General features: G+C 51.0%; 2 protein-coding genes and 1 long non-coding RNA gene across 8 annotated transcripts in view; 2 read left to right on the top strand and 1 right to left on the bottom strand.

The window, feature by feature from the left end:
* The window catches only part of LOC103098855 (short transient receptor potential channel 5-like), a 39,648-nt gene that overhangs the window by 14,528 nt on the left and 7,987 nt on the right, over nt 1-17,133 (bottom strand). The gene's annotated exons all lie outside the window — the stretch shown is intronic.
* On the top strand, nt 8,381-11,584 carry LOC130456149 (uncharacterized). 2 transcript variants are annotated; one of them, XR_008914662.1, is made up of 3 exons: nt 8,381-9,074; nt 9,464-10,102; nt 10,860-11,584. It is a non-coding gene; the product is annotated as an uncharacterized LOC130456149 (long non-coding RNA). The 2 variants fall into 2 exon arrangements; XR_008914661.1 differs by having other exon boundaries at nt 8,381-9,830; nt 9,950-10,102.
* On the top strand, nt 11,590-16,003 carry LOC130456148 (C-X-C chemokine receptor type 3-like). 5 transcript variants are annotated; one of them, XM_056809428.1, is made up of 4 exons: nt 11,590-12,140; nt 13,518-13,604; nt 13,870-13,966; nt 14,423-16,003. In XM_056809428.1, exons 3-4 carry the CDS (start codon nt 13,958-13,960, stop codon nt 15,512-15,514), a joined length of 1,101 nt encoding a protein of 366 aa, XP_056665406.1. In that variant the 5' UTR covers nt 11,590-12,140; nt 13,518-13,604; nt 13,870-13,957; the 3' UTR covers nt 15,515-16,003. The 5 variants fall into 5 exon arrangements, with proteins under 5 accessions (XP_056665406.1, XP_056665405.1, XP_056665404.1 ...); XM_056809427.1 differs by having other exon boundaries at nt 13,770-13,966; XM_056809426.1 differs by having other exon boundaries at nt 13,499-13,604; nt 13,770-13,966.

The following is a 17,133-nucleotide window of genomic DNA, read 5'->3' as shown; positions in this document are numbered from 1 at the left end:
GAACCTTTTAGAGACCAAGTGCCCAAACTGCAACCCTCATGCCACATGGGAGCCCCGTGCCTTACCCCAGACAGGGGAGGGAGGAAGTGCTCCCATTGGGCTGCTGGGTAGAGGGGTGGGTGATGGGAGAAATGTCCTCAGGCACATGTGGAGAGGGGGAAGGGAGCCGCCTTCTCTGGCATGTTATGGCACACATGCCATTGTCATCAAACTCAAATAGAAAAGGGGGCCACTAAACTATAAAGATCCCTATAGCTTCCTATTGACTTTGAAAACCACATGTTAACATTATTTATGTTCTATTGTGCTTTCATTAAATATTTCCCAATTACATTTTAATCATGAAGTAGCTAGTAGCAAAATGGATAGAATACTGGGCCTTGAGTCAGGAAGACCTAAGTTCAAATTTGGCTTCAGATATTTCCTAGTTGTGTGACTCTGGAGAAGTCACTTAACCTCTAATTGTTTGACAAAGGATCCACTGAAGAAGGAAATGGAAAACCACTCTAGTGTCCTTGCCAAGAAAATGCCACAAACAGCCATGGTCCATGAGGTCACTAAGAGTTGGATATAACTGAAGAACCAAACAAGAAGAACATTTTAATTTGGTTTGGGCTATACTTAGGAGTGTTGCAGGTCACGCTGAAATTGCAATCATGAGTTGTGTGTTTGGCTCATCTGGTCTATGCTTGTTGATCTCATCAGCTCCCAGGTGCCTTGGCTTCTCTCCTGAGCTCTAGCCATATCTCACCAACAACCCATTGGATGTCTTGAACCCAACAAACCCAACACTGAACTCTACTTCTCCGTCACTAATGAGGACATCATCATCCTCCCAGTTCCCTCCTCAACTCTCCATTTTCCTCCTCAACTCTCCATTTTCCTCCTCAACTCTCCATTTTCCTCCTCAACTTTCCATTTTCCTCATCCCACGTATCCACTCTGTTGTTACATCTTGTTTCTTCCTTTAATCACATTTCTCGCATCTGTCCCTTCTCCTCTGACTCTGCTACCATTCTGAATGCAGAGCCTCATCACCCATTACCTGGACTTCTTCAGTGGCCTCCTAACTGGTCTCCCTCTGACTCCAATTTCTCCCTACTGTGATCCATCATCTACTCAGTGGCCAAAGGGATTTTCATAAAGCATAGGCCTGACCATGCAGTCTCCACCTCCGTCTACTCAGTTCACATCAGTGGCTCCCTAGTACTTGTAGGATCTCATAGCAGCTCCCCTTTTTGGCACTTAGGCATCTTGAGAACTTCACTCCTTCCTAGCTTTCCCTCTTCTTACACATTACTGGCCCCTGGCCCCATTCATGCAGTTCACCATCCAGCCAGAATATACTTGATATTTCTTTCACATTTCCTGTACAGCCCCGGCATGCTTTTCCTCCTTACCTCGGTCTATGATGACCCCAAACTCCCCCCCCCCATTCACCTTAAGGACTACTTCCTGCATTGTCTTTCGGGATTATTTCTCTCTGGTTGCTCCCAGCTCCTAGTGCCGTCACCTCTGAGGTTATATTTGAGTTCTCAGAAAGGGACTTGGATGTCCCTATTTATGTGTAGAGGGTCTTGGACCCTCCAGTAGAATGGAAACTCCTCGAGGGCAGCTTCTGGTTATGCTTTGCCTCTGTCTCATGGTAAGCCTACCAAAGTGACTGATAGATGGCCTCTGAGGCCCCTCCCTCTCTTCCAGCTTTTGTCTAAAATACTTGAGGGGCCATCTCGTGAAAGAGGAATTGGGCATTCTTAGGTTGGCCTCTGAAAAGCACAATCAGAAATGGTAGATGGAGGTTGGAGAGGCCTGGGATAGCAGGTGAAACTTGCTGCCTCCTGTGCTAGGCTGTTCATGCCATTTGAGTCAAGAAGTGCAAGCAAGCCACCTTACGTACCCAGGGAGGGGAGCTCCAAGTCTTCTTGGCCAGAACCACCCACCCCTGATGCTTCTGCAAGTAAAGCCCTGAACCAACCATCACAGACAGTGCATGTGCCAAAGGAGTGGGGAGAGAGTGGAGGAACACTGTCCCCAGTTCCAGATGAGAACCCTCAAGAGGGCTTCACTGGATGGGTGGCATTTGGGCCAGTCCTTGAAGGCCAGGGATCAGCATATCAGAGATACCAGAGCCACAAGGGCCCTCCAAGAGGCCTCCTGATCCAGTTTTCTCATCTAAGGAGCACGGGGAGGCTGACTGACCCAGGGCCACCAGGTCCTAAATGGTCAAGCTGGAAGTGGAGGCCAGGGCCTCTGACCCCAAAGCCAGAGCTCTTCTACTGGGACACACAGCTTCTCAAGCAGGATGGAGATGCACAAAGTGGGGAATAGGGAGAATCTTTTGGGGATGGGAGTGGCCCAGATGACTAAGTCCAAGGTCTAGTCAAAGGAGTGATGGGAGCTAAGGTGACAGAGGGAGAGGCACGGGGGTTAGACCTGAGCACCCTGGCCATCCACCAAAGCTTATTCCCTGGGGAGGCAGTGTGGTGGATAGAAGGTGGTCTTATACTCAAGACTTCTGCTTCTAATGAGCACCAGCTATGTGTGATCGTGAGTGAGTCATTGAACCCTGCAGTACCCTGTACACTAAGTAATGGACAGGGTGCCCATCTGCATCAGTGGAAGGAGTGGCTATATATCATGAGTTCCTCATGCTGATGAAATCCCAGATTCAGTAAGTAAGAATGGTGAAGCTGTATGGTGTAGTGAAAGGAATGCTGGGAAATAGAGAGGGCATGACTAGGGAGCAATTTGAAAAAGATCCCGGGGTTTTAGTGTACCATAAGCTTCAGATGAGTCACCCCTGAGATATGGTAGTCATGACAGTCAACAGGTTCTTTGGTCTAGTGCCCTGGCCTAGGGAAGCCATGGTCCCATGGTCCTTACTCTGACCTGATGGGATCACACCTGGGCACCATGTTTTGGGAAGGATGCAGGTAGACTGGGGTATGTCTAAAGGAAGACAAAGAAGGTAGTGAAAGGCCTTGAATTTAACCGTTATACATGGATGGGGGTGGGGTGGGGGGAAGAACTGGGGATGTTTGGCCTAGAAAAATCTTGGGAGGAACATGCTAGTTGGCTTGGAATATCTGAAGGGCCATCACAAGACAGAGGGATTCAGATTCTCTGGCTCTCAATGGAGCAGTGTTTCCATTGTGCCTCTCCAAATCAAGTGCTTTGGGGACCTCTTTTACATATGGGGACACTGAGGTACAGAGAGATTAAGCATTCCAGACCTGAGTGCCAGCCAGCACAAAGGCTTGGAGACAAAAGATATTGTGACAAGTGTGGTGACTGGAGACAAGAAGTCCCCCCACCCCCCACCAGGTTCTAGAACATGAAAAGGGGAGTAACACAGAATAAAGGTGAAAGGGCAGCCTAGTTCCAGGTTATAGAGGGCTTGAAATGCTCCCCCCAAGAGTCTATATTACACCAAGGTCCATAGGGAGCCACAGCAGTCTATTGAGAATAGAGGATGACATGGTTCGACATGTGCTAAGAAAATCCTAAGAAAAGTACTTTGGGGTGGAATGGATGCATTTGGGATGGTGTGAACACGGAGGTGAGTGACCTAAGGCAAGAGAACAATTATAAAAGCCTTAGCAGGGGCCTTGCAACAAGATGGCCCAGAGAGATAGAGAGAGATGGTATAAGCCCAGCTGCCCTTCTTTGTGTCAAAACAAGAAGAAAGGTGCCAAGCAAAGAGAAAGTCTGGCAACCAAAAGAGAGGAGAGGGAGAAGCCCCTCCCGAATGGATCTTCCACAGAAAAGTCAGTGCAGGCAAAGAGAAGGAAGGTGCAGAGCAACGCCCCAGGACACTGAGGAAGTCCTGTGCACCAAAGGAATGCTGGGCCATTTCCCAGACCAAGGAATTCAAGAGAAACCTCCCTCTGGGTGTAGAAGTCCTCAAAAGAGAATGGGAAGAATCTCAGAGAGGCAAGGGTGGGAAAAGCCCCACAGAAACAGGAAGAAAAGGCCTGATGTGGGAAAGAAGGAAGCTTGGAACTTAAATCTGTGGCTCAGCCCACAAGTTGAGAAACTTCCACACAAAGGAAAAATAGAACGAAGAATGGAGGAGGGGGAGGAGGAAGAGGAGAAAGAAGAAAAGATCATCACTGAATCCGGGACTTCAGCCAGAACTGCTCAGGAACAGCCTCCCAGCAGCCAGGAAAAAGTTCTTCCCAATGCCTGTTGGCTTCTCAGAGGGCAGAAGCCAGCCTCCTCCAGCTCCTCTCTCCACTTTGCCTCCCAGACTACTCCATACATCACTGAGCTTTCAGGGAGCAAGAGAAGCCCTCTCCCAGACAACAAAGGGGCTTAGGGACTCTCACCTCCTGAGCTCTTCCCTGGAACTGTGATGGACACTGCCTGCCTCAGCCTCCTCACCCTCTGATTGATAGGGAGTGTGAAGATAGGATTAACTCTCTCCTGGCCTATTTTTAGCTAATCAAATCAAGAACTTAAAGTACCCCATTTAAACATTAGGTAAGGGAGCTCTCAAGTCACTTACTAATTCACACCCCCAAAGGCCACAAGCACTGCCCCCCACCTTGGATAGTACTACACAAATTGAAAGATGGCAATTGGTTTCTGTGGTGGGGAAGAGACAGGAAATAATGCGTAAAAAGGGGTATAAAAAGAGGCCAATGTGGTCTAGGACACGATTCCTTTCCTGGAGTTTGGAGAGATTGGCTGAGATTCCTGCCTTGGCTTTAGAGGAGACTCTTTCCCTGGATTCTGTATTGGCTCCCTGGGTGAGTGGCTTGGGCTCTAGAGGAGGCTGCACTGGTGGATTTCTGGCTGAAGGCTCCATTGAGACCTGAGGAAGCCTCCTGTAGGGGTGCTGAATCAGACTTCACTTCACTGGAGAAGCTCTTAGGGTTGGTAGGCTAGTTAGGAATCTTCCTTTTTTAACTACATTTTCCCCTTTCACTCTTTCCACCTCTTTGTAAATAAAAGCTGCTAAAAGTCATTTGGACTTAAGCTGTAATAGTTTAAAATTGGCAACCACAACATTACTTTATAACTCCCTTATTGAATCAAAAACCCCAATTTAAATCCTTATAGGAGTGCCAAGCTCTGCCCAATGCCCCCTTGAAGTTTCAGTCCATACCACTCACAGATGCTGCTACTGCCTGGCTTCACCTGAGGGAATGGTGAATGAGATGCCCCAAGAGCTTGGTACCCCTTCCCTTTCCCCCACCCTCCTGCCTCCTTTTTTGGGCTGTTCCCCTCCCCTTTTAGATTGTTAGCTCCTTGAGGACTGGGACTGCTTGATAAACAAATCTCAGTATCCCCATTTTAGCCTGGCACTTAGTAGGTGCCTAATAAATGTTGACTGGTGGGGGGTGGGGTGGGGAGAACAAGTGAGATGGGACATAGCCAAAAGGACAAGAAAATGACTCTTGCCATGGAATAACATCCCAGGAAGTCAGACATGATCCTCCAGGGCAAAAAGGGAACTTGGAAGGGGCCCTCCCTACAAGACACAGACAGAACATTTGACAGGCAGCAGACCAGCCCAAGAGACCAAATGATTCCAATCCAACATTTTGCCCACTCCAAGGCCTGGAGGTCTATTCACTGGGTCACTCAGCTGCCTCGAGTCTCCATATTTAATTGGCATAGGTGCTTTCAGCAATATGGATTTTCCCTAATTCTCTCTTTTCACCAAACCTATATGAATTGGTGCCTTGTCTGAGCTTCTCACTGACATGTGGTACTTTTAATAATGACATCAAGACATGGTACTAATCCCAAAGCCAGGCAGGCCAAAAACAGAGAAAGAAAACTATAGACCAATCTCCCTAATGAATATAGATGCAAAAATCTTAAATAAGATACTAGCAAAAAGACTCCAGCAAGTGATCAGAAGGGTCATTCACCATGATCGAGTAGGATTTATACCAGGGATGCAGGGCTGGTTCAATATTAGGAAAACCATCCACATCATTGACCACATCAACAAGCAAACCAACAAGAACCACATGATTATGTCAATAGACGCAGAAAAGCCTTTGATAAAATACAACACCCATTCCTATTAAAAACACTAGAAAGCATAGGAATAGAAGGGTCATTCCTAAAAATAATAAACAGTATATATCTAAAACCATCTGCTAATATCATCTGCAATGGGGATAAACTAGATGCATTCCCAATAAGATCAGGAGTGAAACAAGGATGCCCATTATCACCCCTACTATTTGACATTGTACTAGAAACACTAGCAGTAGCAATTAGAGAAGAAAAAGAAATTGAAGGCATCAAAATAGGCAAGGAAGAGACCGAGTTATCACTCTTTGCAGATGACATGATGGTCTACTTAAAGAATCCTAGAGATTCAACCAAAAAGCTAATTGAAATCATCAACAACTTTAGCAAAGTTGCAGGATGCAAAATAAACCCACATAAATCATCAGCTTTTCTATATATCTCCAACACAGCTCAGCAGCAAGATCTAGAAAGAGAAATCCCATTCAAAATTACCTTAGACAAAATAAAATACCTAGGAATCTATCTCCCGAGACAAACACAAGAACTTTATGAACACAACTACAAAACATTCTCCACACAACTAAAACTAGACTTGAACAATTGGGAAGAATATTAACTGCTCATGGGTAGGACGAGCCAATATAATAAAAATGACCATCCTACCCAAACTCATCTATCTATTTAGTGCCATACCCATGGAACTTCTAAAAAATTTTTTTACTGATTTAGAAAAAACCATAACAAAATTCATTTGGAAGAACAAAAGATCAAGGATATCCAGGGAAATAATGAAAAAAAACACAAAGGAAGGTGACCTTGCAGTCCCATATCTCAGACTATATTATAAAGCAGCAGTCATCAAAACAATTTGGTACTGGCTAAGAGACAGAAAGGAGGATCAGTGGAATAGACTGGGGGCAAGCAACCTCAGCAAGACAGTATACGATAAACCCAAAGATCCCAGCTTTTGGGACAAAAATCCACTATTCAATAAAAACTGCTGGGAAAATTGGAAGACAGTGTGGGAAAGATTAGGTTTAGATCAACACCTCACACCCTACACCAAGATAAATTCAAAATGGGTGAATGACTTGAACATAAAGAAGGAAACTATAAGAAAATTAGGCGAACACAGAATAGTATACATGTCAGACCTTTGGGAAGGGAAAGACTTCAAAACCAAGCAAGAATTAGAAAGAGTTACAAAATGCAAAATAAATAATCTGGAATACATCAAATTAAAAAGTTTTTGTACAAACAAAAAAAAACTAAAATCAGAAGGAAAACAACAAATTGGGAAAAAATCTTCATAGAAACCTCTGACAAAGGTTTAATTACTCAAATTTACAAAGAACTAAATCAATTGTACAAAAAATCAAGCCATTCTCCATTTGATAAATGGGCAATGGACATGGATAGGCAGTTCTCAGCCAAAGAAATCAAAACTATTAATAAGCACATGAAAAAGTGCTCTAAATCTCTTATAATCAGAGAGATGCAAATCAAAGCAACTCTGAGGTATCACCTCACACCTAGCAGATTGGCTAACATGACAGCAAAGGAAAGTAATGAATGCTGGAGGGGATGTGGCAAAGTAGGGACATTAATGCATTGCTGGTGGAGTGGTGAATTGATCCAACCATTCTGGAGGGCAATTTGGAACTATGCCCAAAGGGCAATAAAAGAATGTCTACCCTTTGATCCAGCCATAGCACTGCTGGGTTTGTACCCCAAAGAGATAATGGACAAAAAGACTTGTACAAGAATATTCATAGCTGCACTCTTTGTGGTGGCAAAAAACTGGAAAATGAGGTGCTGCCCTTCAATTGGGGAATGGCTGAACACATTGTGGTATATGTTGGTGATGGAATACTATTGTGCTCAAAGTGGAGGAGTTCCATGGTGACTGGAACAACCTCCAGGAAGTGATGCAGAGCGAGAGGAGCAGAACCAGGAGAACATTATACACAGAGACAGATACATTGTGGAACAATTGAAGGTGATGGACTTCTCCATTAGTAGCGGTGCAATGTCCCTGAACAATCTGCAGGGATCTAAAAAACACTATCCACAAGCAGAGGATAAACTGTGGTAGTAAAAACACCGATGAAAAGCAACTGCTTGACTACAGGGGTGGAGGGGATATGACTGAGGAGAGACTCTAAATGAACACTAATGCAAATACCAACAACAGGGAAATGGGTTTGAGTCAAGAATACATGTGATAACCAGTGGAATCGTGCGTCGGCTACGGGAGAGGGAAAGGTGGTGGTGGTGGTGGGGGGGGCGGGAGGAAAAGAAAATGATCTTTGTTTCCAGTGAATAATGTTTGGAAATGACCAAATAAAATAATGTTTAAAATTAAAAAAAATAATGACATCAAGAAACCTAGGGCCATCTTTCTGAAGTATTCTCTTGGCAATAGTGAATGGCTTCTGAATCACTGAATGCCACACACTGCAAAGGACTCACAAGTTCCCCCACCCAATGGGCAATAGAGAAAAAGCCAGGAAGTGAGAGTGGTTAAAGTGGAGGAGTCCAGCTGCCAAGGTGCTGCCCAAACCAGATGCAAATGTCCCTTGGGAAGGGTTCACAAACTAAATCCCAATACGACATAGCATCCATTGGGGGTTCTTGGGGTCAACGTGCCACCCACTGCTGGGCTACAGCATGGTACCAGTGCAGAATTATGTGCCACGGGGTGCAGAAACAATGCCATCAGGGAGATGGAGAGCTAGAAAAAAAAGGAGGGAGGTGGCTCATGAACAAGAAAGGTTGGAAATTCTCTTTTTTTTTTTTGAGTGTCTATAAGATTCTCTTTCAATCCGATTAACCAAATAAATTTTGAGCACATACTGTGTACAGAACACTCAGTCACTTACCAGCTGTGTGACCCTGGGTAAGTCACTTCACCCTGTTTCCCTCAGTTTCCTCATCTGTAAAGAGAGCCGGAGAAAGACCCGGCAACTAGCTCCAGTACCTCTGCCAAGAAAACCTGAAATGGGGTCACAAAGAGTCAGACACCATGGATGGCATGTACCAAACATTGTGCCTTTTTCCTGGTGTACACACAAAGAAAAGTAAGCCTACAAAGCAATTTGACTGGGGAGAAAACACTACAAGGCAGGAGACCAAGGAAGGCTTCAGGGAAGAAGCTGCCCTTGAAGAAAGAGCAGGATTCCAAGAGAGGTGGGAGGACTGGGAGGAGCCAGGAAGGAAATTTGACCAGAAGGAAAGACTGGGGAGTCAAACCCTCAGAGAGCACATTAACAACAAAGTTACTTGGTTTCTTCACTAGATATGAAAAGAAGAACCTGCTGATGCATAGCCTGTTGTTTAGAATGAGCCTTTTCTAAAAGCAGAACAAAAGGCTCACTCCTTCCTTCCTTCCTTCCTTCCTTCCTTCCTTCCTTCCTTCCTTCCTTCCTTCCTTCCTTCCTTCCTTCCTTCGAATGGGCTTTTGGAGCAGCATTTGGAGGAAGCTTTTCTAACCACAGGTCTGGGTTGAATGAAGGAAGGTTTTCCTGGTCTTCACTGTGAAGCTAATGGACAAAGGTGTTTTGCAAGCCTTGTAGAAACGTTGGCCGTATAGATGGAGAGCTACAAAAGCCAACCAGAGCAATTGGACAAGAAAAATCAGTGCCAGGAGTCAGATGCCTTCAGAGGGAGAGGTACCCACCTCCGAAGCCCATTGCCTCAGTAAACGCCAAATTGGCACCATCTATCCTCTATCCTCTTTTGCTTTGTTTGCTTCAACGTTCCCAGTGAGGTCAAACAGACCGAAAGAGAAAGACGCTGTTGGAGGAGGCCGGGCGGTGGCTTAAGCGTTTTCTTGGGTATGAGAGTCCGAGGATAGGAATTCAATCGGGATGGGATTGCTTTTTCCTGAAACCCCAAAAGTCCCCCTTTGTTGAGGAGAATCCCAAAGGACTAGAGCCACTGTGCTTTATCCCAGAGGGCAGACCAAGGAAGAAGAGGTAGAAGCAGTGAGAGGGTTAATTCTGGCTCCTTGACTGCCCCAGGAGCTCCTTGCCCTCACTGGACGACTCCAAGCAGAAGTGGACACATGGGAGCCCAGGAGGCCCCGAGCTGTTCACACATTGATTGGGTGAGCTGGTCAGTTCCGAGATTCATTCACAGACCGGTGTCGGGCCTCTCTGGCTGTCCTTCTGTCCCAAAGCTCCACGATTTCCGTCAGTCTCTTCTCTCTGTCCTTCTCACTCTGTGACCATATGTGTCTCCATCTTCTGCATCTCCATCTTCATGCACTTCATTCTCTTTCTAGCTGCGTCTGTGCCAATCAGCCTGTCTTTCTCCTCTCTATCTCTGCATCTCTCTCCTTCCCCACTCCATCCCTCTATCGATCCAGTAGTCTGTTCCTGCTGTCATCCCTCCTCCCACCCTCCCCATCAAGTCTCCTGGATTCTGGAACCATTCCTTTGCAGCTGACACCTAGATCTCTATGTCCAATCCCCAGAGCTCCAACCCAGGGTGCCTAGAGGGCAGGCCAGGAACACTGGTCAAGAGGAAGAGATCTTCCAAGCTTAAAAAGTGGCAGACTGAGTCAAGCCAGCCCTTCTGGGAGTCCGGGAGCTCTGGCTGCTCTCCCTGATTCCTGTCTGCCTTGCCAGGGGCTAGGAGGGTTCCAGGTGGAGAAGAGGGAAGAAATCCAGCGTGGCCAGGGTCCTTTGCAGAACCAAACATTGACTGGCAGGGCCGAGAGGCCTTGGGACCCATGGCCTTCCTGCTTTCCCCAGTTTCTTGGATCCCAGTCCCTAGCAAGCAGTACCAATCCCAGATGGTCAACCCTGTGCTCACAATGTCCAAATGGACTTAAATCTCTGTTCATCCTTTTTTGCTTACAGGAAAATCTCTTCACGGAATCCCCGAGCCCCAAGGGACCTCAGCTGGAGTGTTGGGGCCAGAGTAATTCTGCCTCAGAATGGCGGGGGTCTCGGGAGCGGAACCCAGGCCTCCTGGGAGGTGGGGGGGCCTTCCCAAGAGTCCTCTGGCCTACTGAGTACCACTTCTTCCCCCTGAGCTTGCCCCTCCACCCCCCAGTTTTTCAGACTGGCTGCCATTTTACCAGGCCTCACGGATCCATCCAGAATCCACCTCTTCAATCTCAGTGCCCGACTTTCTATTTCTTCCTGTGGGCCTCGCCCTCCTCTCCCTTCCTCCTCACTTTGACCAAGGCTGTTGGCCTCCTCAAGGGAGCTCCTCTCTGAGGAGGGAGTTCAGGGGACCCCTGACTAGAGGCCATCTAGGTCTAGATCCTCCAGAGAAGGAACAGCCCTCACCTGCCCACCCGCTCCTTGAGTTCCACTCCCTCCTCAGAACCCAGCTTTGGGGGAGCTGCTTAGAAGGGCCCCCATGTTCCCTCCCCCCCAACCACAGCCCCAAGGTGTGAAGACAACAGCAGCTCAAAGCAGCCCCCAGCCTTCCTGCCTGGAGGAGGCCAGGGGTGTGGAAAGGATACAGGTGCTCCTCTGCTCTTCACACCTCTGCCACAGGCCCGCCTGGAGCTGCTTCCTTCTGAGTAATTTCCTTCCCTCCTGACCCCAGCCCAGCCTGCCTCTCTTCAGAGTCTGGGGGAAGGGCAGGAAGGGGGGCCGGCTGCCTCCCTCCCCCCTTTCCTCTCCCAGGCTCAACTCTTATCTCTGCCCATCACCCCTGGAGGAAATCACTGGCTGAGCAAAGCCCCTTCCTGATTCTCTACCCGCTCGGTTGGGCAGGGCGACAGAGGCGAATCCTTTGATCTGGTCAGACCCTGGGTGCCAGTGGGGAGAATGCCCAGACCCAGACACGGTCCCTGGACTGGGTTCCAGTTGTGCCTCTGCCACTGTTCCTGGGGGGCCTTTAGCCCACTGGGCTCCCCCTGTTTCATCACCTAGCTGTCCGCTGCCAGCTCCCAGAACCCTCTCCATCTCGGATTCCTTCAGTGCCAGGGGCAGCAGAGGTTGCTCTAGGCTAAGCCTGGCTCATGCCCTCCCTGAAGCCAAGCACTATGGACACGTCATCTCCTTTGAGGCCCACCACAGCCTCACCAGGCACATCCCAGAGGGGTCATCACCTCTATCTTACAGACGAGGAAACCGAGGCAACGGCTCGCCTGGGACCAGCCCCAAGTTGGGGTGCGACCCGGGGTAAGGCCGGCTTCTGCTCAATATTTTCTTTAGAAAGAGGGAGGGGATCACCACCATTGGGTTTTGGACTTCCCGAGTGGAGCCCGATGCCCAGCACGCAGTGGATGTCCCAGAAATGTTGGTTCCTGCATCAATGCCCCCTCCTGCTATTAGTCCCTGAAATGGAGGCTTCTCCTGGGGATCACCTCCACCGGCCTTTGGGTTCTGGCCACCACGGATCACCTGGGTGAGAGGCCAAGGTTGCTGAGGGAGAAGCGGGTGAAGGGCCTGGGCCCCTTTAGGCTGCAGAAGAAACAGACTCAAAAAGGGCAGGGCCAGGGGCTCCGACTGCCACTGCCGCCACCGCCATCAGGGTCTTCTTCCCCTTCCCCACCAGCCACACTACTTTGAGACTTTTGTGACATCACACCCATCCCGTCCTTTTCAGCTTCCCTCATTAGACAGGGAGCTCCTTTTCTTGTCTTTTTGTCCCCGTGGCTGAGCACGGCACTTGGCCCACAGGAGAAGCTTGGCGAGTGTTGGCTATCTGTCTCTGTCTGGTGGGAGCAGTCATTGCCTATTTGAGAGGCTGAAACGTGGGAGAGTGTCTGAGCCCCGACGGCAGAGGCACACGAGGGCTACCCCGGATCGGGGCGTAGCTTTGCTAGATCAAAACTCATTCAAACTGAGAGCTGGTGAAAATTGGACTGGGCTGCTCTGGAAGCTAGTGACCAGGGCTGGCCAAGGCTCTAGAGGCTGGAGGACAGGCAGTCAGGCTGTTGGGGCCCAGCTGCAGGGCACTCTAAATGGCCCCTGCTGTGCTCTCCAGTCCAAGCTAGGCAGCCCTTCTCAGTCATGCCCTCCTTTGACATACCCTTTCCCTGACGCTGCTCTCTGCATGTGGAAAGAGACAGGCTCGTGGCAAACACAGTCCCTCAGTGGTACAGTGAGTCAGAGGACCCGGGATCCAAGCTGCTTGGGTGCCCTTAGGCTGGGCACTTAAGCTGTGTGCCTCAGCTGCCTCACCTTCCAATGAGGGGAATGGACCTGGCAGTCCCAGATTCCCCTGTACATCTGCAGTCCTCCAGGGGGGAATTACACAGATGGCATGAGGGAGGGAAGGAGGAAATGAAGGCCATTTCCAAGGCCCAGGAAGCCCCTGGGGCATCCCCCCCAGACCACCCTGCACCCCAGAGGTAACCAAACTGGAATGTGGGATGGATGGAGGAGAAAAGAGATTGGGAACCTGAGGCTGTCCTCCCGGTGCCATTGGGAGCTCTTCGAGGGAAGGGTGGGTACCCAGGAGGTGCTGACTCAATGCTGGCTGCCTGGGGCTGTGCCCCAGGCTCCCCTCCCTCTCCCTGGCGATTATGCCCTAGGCTGAAGCTTTCCTTCCAGATGCACCAAGCCACGAATTTCAGCCCTGGCCCAGAAGCAATGCCCATCACTCATCATGCCAAAGTAGCAGCAGCAGCAGCAGAGGTGGTAAGTGGTGGCTGCCCCTAGCGCTGCCCCTTACTACTACCCCCCCCCCCCACTCTCCCTCACCCCAGGGCTGGCTGCTTGGGGAGGGGGCAGAGGCAGGCCTGAGCTCCCTGTAGGCTGCCCTGTGGCTGAGATGGACTTCTGTTGGGATTCTCTTGTGTAAAGGAGCCTAGTGTTGGGGGGGGAGTGCACCCGCCCACCTGCCTGCCCGCCTGCCTGTACCTTCACTTCCTCTGAGCTACTCAGTCCAGATTTCAACCCCCAGCTGGCTGGTGGGAGGCAGAGAGCAGCACACAGCCTCCAACCCCTGGAGCCACTTTTGCCCAGGGCTGCTGAGCTCCAGGACAGCCATCATGTCTGCAGTAAGTAGCGTTTGGGCACACACTTGATGGGGTGGGTGAAACTGCAGCCTGAGGGGAGCACTTTGGGGTGGGCGTAGGGTGGCAGGGAGGGTCAGGGCGGGGGCGAGAGAACAGGCCCAAGGTCCTGGTGACAGGCTTATGTGGGGCAGCCTCCACCCACTGCAGGGGGGGGGGTGGGGGGTGGGGGACCGGGTACTGCTGTTTCCCAGCCAGAAGCCCCAGAGGAGATGCCCAGAGGGTGGTTCCAGGCTGCCAGTTCCCCTGATGCCCAGGGCTGGGGCTGGAGGGGAACCAGAGGGGAGAGGGGAGGCTTCTGGAGGACTAGGCACCACAACAAGATGGGAAGTGGAGGGGCCCTTCTCGAAAAGGGGAAGCTCCAGGGCAGAGTACCAGGAAGGGCTGGGCAGCCTATCACTGAGCCCCCCAGGCCCCGACCCTTCCACCGTCACTTCCCAGGTCCCTTCCCAGCACCTTGTGCTGGATGATCTCGCCTTCCTGGAAAACAGCAGTTTTCCCTACGACTACCCAGAAAATGAGTCGGCGCCCTGCTGCTCCTCTCCACCCTGTGGCCAAGACTTCATCCTGGCTTTCGACCAGGCCTTCCTGCCTGCCCTCTACGGCCTTCTCTTCTTCTTCGGCCTGCTGGGAAATGGAGCCGTGGCGGCCGTCCTTGTGAGGCAGCGCCCAGCCCTGAGCAGCACCGACACCTTCCTGCTCCATCTGGCTCTGGCTGACACACTGCTGGTGCTGACCCTCCCACTCTGGGCTGTGGAGGCTGCCCGGGAGTGGGTCTTCGGTTCTGGCCTCTGCAAGGTGGCAGGGGCCCTCTTCAAGATCAATTTCTACGCCGGGGCCTTCTTGTTGGCCTGCGTCAGCTTTGACCGCTACCTGAACATCGTATGTGCTGCCCGACTCTACCGGCGGGGCCCTGGGACACGTGTGACCCTCACGTTTGCTGGGGTCTGGGGACTCTGCCTGCCCTTGGCCTTGCCCGACTTGCTCTTCCTCTCAGCCCGGCATGAGCCCCGCCTCAACGCCACGCGTTGCCTTTATAGCTTCCCCCCCGCCGGTCACACGGCCCTGAGCATCCTCCAGCTCCTGGCCGGTTTCCTCTTGCCTCTGCTCATCATGGCCTACTGTTACACTCGCATCCTCCTGGTGTTGTTGGGCTCTCGGGGACAGCGAAGGCTTCGGGCCATGCGGGTCGTAGTCACCGTGGTGGTGGCCTTTGTCCTCTGCTGGACACCCTACCACCTGACTACGCTGCTGGACATCCTCCTCGACCTGAGGGTCGTGAGCCGGGACTGCGACTGGGAGAGCCGGCTGGACGTGGCCAAGTCCGTGGCTTCGGGCCTGGGATTCGTGCACTGCTGCCTCAACCCCCTGCTCTACGCCTTCGTGGGGGCCAAGTTCCGAGACCGGATGTGGACCCTGCTGGTGAGACTGGGCTGCCCGGGCCGGAAGGCGCTCCTCCGGCCCACCCCAGCATCTTCTCGGAGAGGTTCCTCTTGGTCTGAGACCACGGAGGCCTCCTATTCGGGCCTGTAAAGATGAAGAGCCCGGCTTCGCTTCTCACCGCCTTCCCCTAGTCTACCCCATTTCTCCACAGATGCCAGCCTGTCCCCTTCAAGGCCTCCGGCACGAGGTGCGGGGCAGCACTTCTTCCCGGGGGCCATGGACATGGATGACAACCAGGACCTCTTGCTTTGCACTGGCCTCTAAATGACATTTAGCTGTTCCGAGGACTTTCCCCAAGCCACCAAAGGGCTCCGGGAGCCGAGGTGGAGAAGCCCCGGGTGATGCGCGTGAGTGCCCGGAGTGGTGGAACAGCTTGTGCCAGTGGCCATGGCTCAGGGTGGAGCCCCAGAGAGAAGGCTGGAGCTAGCCTAGCTTTAAGCTCTATGGCCAGGACAGGAGAGTGAGCCCAGACTCCAGGAGGTGAAGGCCCAGAAAGGCCCAGAGCCCAAGAACCAGACCCTGCAGGCCCCGTGCCCAGAAAGAGTAACAAAGGAAAACAAATAAAAATGACTTCCCCGATTCTGGCTCCTAGTTGTTCTTTGGAGGGGGCGGGGGTGGGCAAGAGCTGTTTGCCCACCTGCAGTCTTGGGGAATCTGTTGGGGGGAGGGCAAAGCAGCATCCTTACCTGGCTCTGCAATCGCCACATTCATACGTGTACTTATAATGAATGTCCTAATTGTGGGACCGTTTAACCACAGGCAGTTCTGGGTGCACCAGGGCAGATCTTTGGGCATAAACCTTCCAGAAGGGACCATGGCATCCCCTGACCCCATGAAGCAGCCACGTAGCTCACCTTTCTACCACTGGCCACATTTCCCTCTCATCGCCTAGGAATCTGGGAACTCCTTCTTCCCATTCACCCCCAACCCTGACACTTCCAGACCCCCTCTGCCACCACCGCTCGGCAACTTCTCCCGTGACATTCGTGCTGTCCCAGTGTGTGGTCCGGATCCGACGGCAATCGTCTACCGGCCAAGGACACTGATCTCTTTGATCTGCCCCCTTCGGTACCACCTTTAGAGTCCTTCCTCCCTGACTCTTGCCCTCATGCCGGGCGACATGGGCACCCAGACTGATGCTCCCTTCCAATACAACACCAACACTGCTCCCCCCAGTTCCTCAACTTACTCATCTCCCATGAGCTCTTCCTCTTCCTCCGCCCTCCCTCCCTCCCTCCCCTACACCCAGAGACAGTCATACTGACCACACATGCGGCCACAAGTGTTCTGTGGTCACGAACTCCGAAATCCCTTTACCTGTTCATGGTCTTTTCTCATTCCCCCTTTTCCTTTGCTTTATGACTCCTAACCCGGGCCTCATGAACCTCTCCATTCTCTCCAACTCTCAGTTTTAGTCCAGGCCATCCTGGCTACGCTCTCCTCCTATATCTGTCTTGACACCCCCCCTGCCATCGGTGAACCAACTCAAGTCCACGCTTGAGGCTCTTACCCCCTCACCCTATGCCACATGGCAACCCCAAACCTTCCCCCATCCATTCTTTTCACACCTGTTCACATGCTGCAAAATGGGGGCTGGAGGAAATCTCCAAACCACACTAACTGAAAACTGATGTTACAGAATCCTAAGTGGGCCCTTACTACAGCGAGGCAATGCTACACCCCTAATGGAGTCCCTGCCCCACTAATTT

This window comes from Monodelphis domestica, chromosome X, assembly GCF_027887165.1.
Source record: "Monodelphis domestica isolate mMonDom1 chromosome X, mMonDom1.pri, whole genome shotgun sequence".
In the NCBI taxonomy this organism is placed as follows: Eukaryota; Metazoa; Chordata; class Mammalia; order Didelphimorphia; family Didelphidae; genus Monodelphis; species Monodelphis domestica.
Note: the sequence above shows the minus strand (reverse complement) of the source record. Positions and strands in the feature narration are given on the sequence as shown.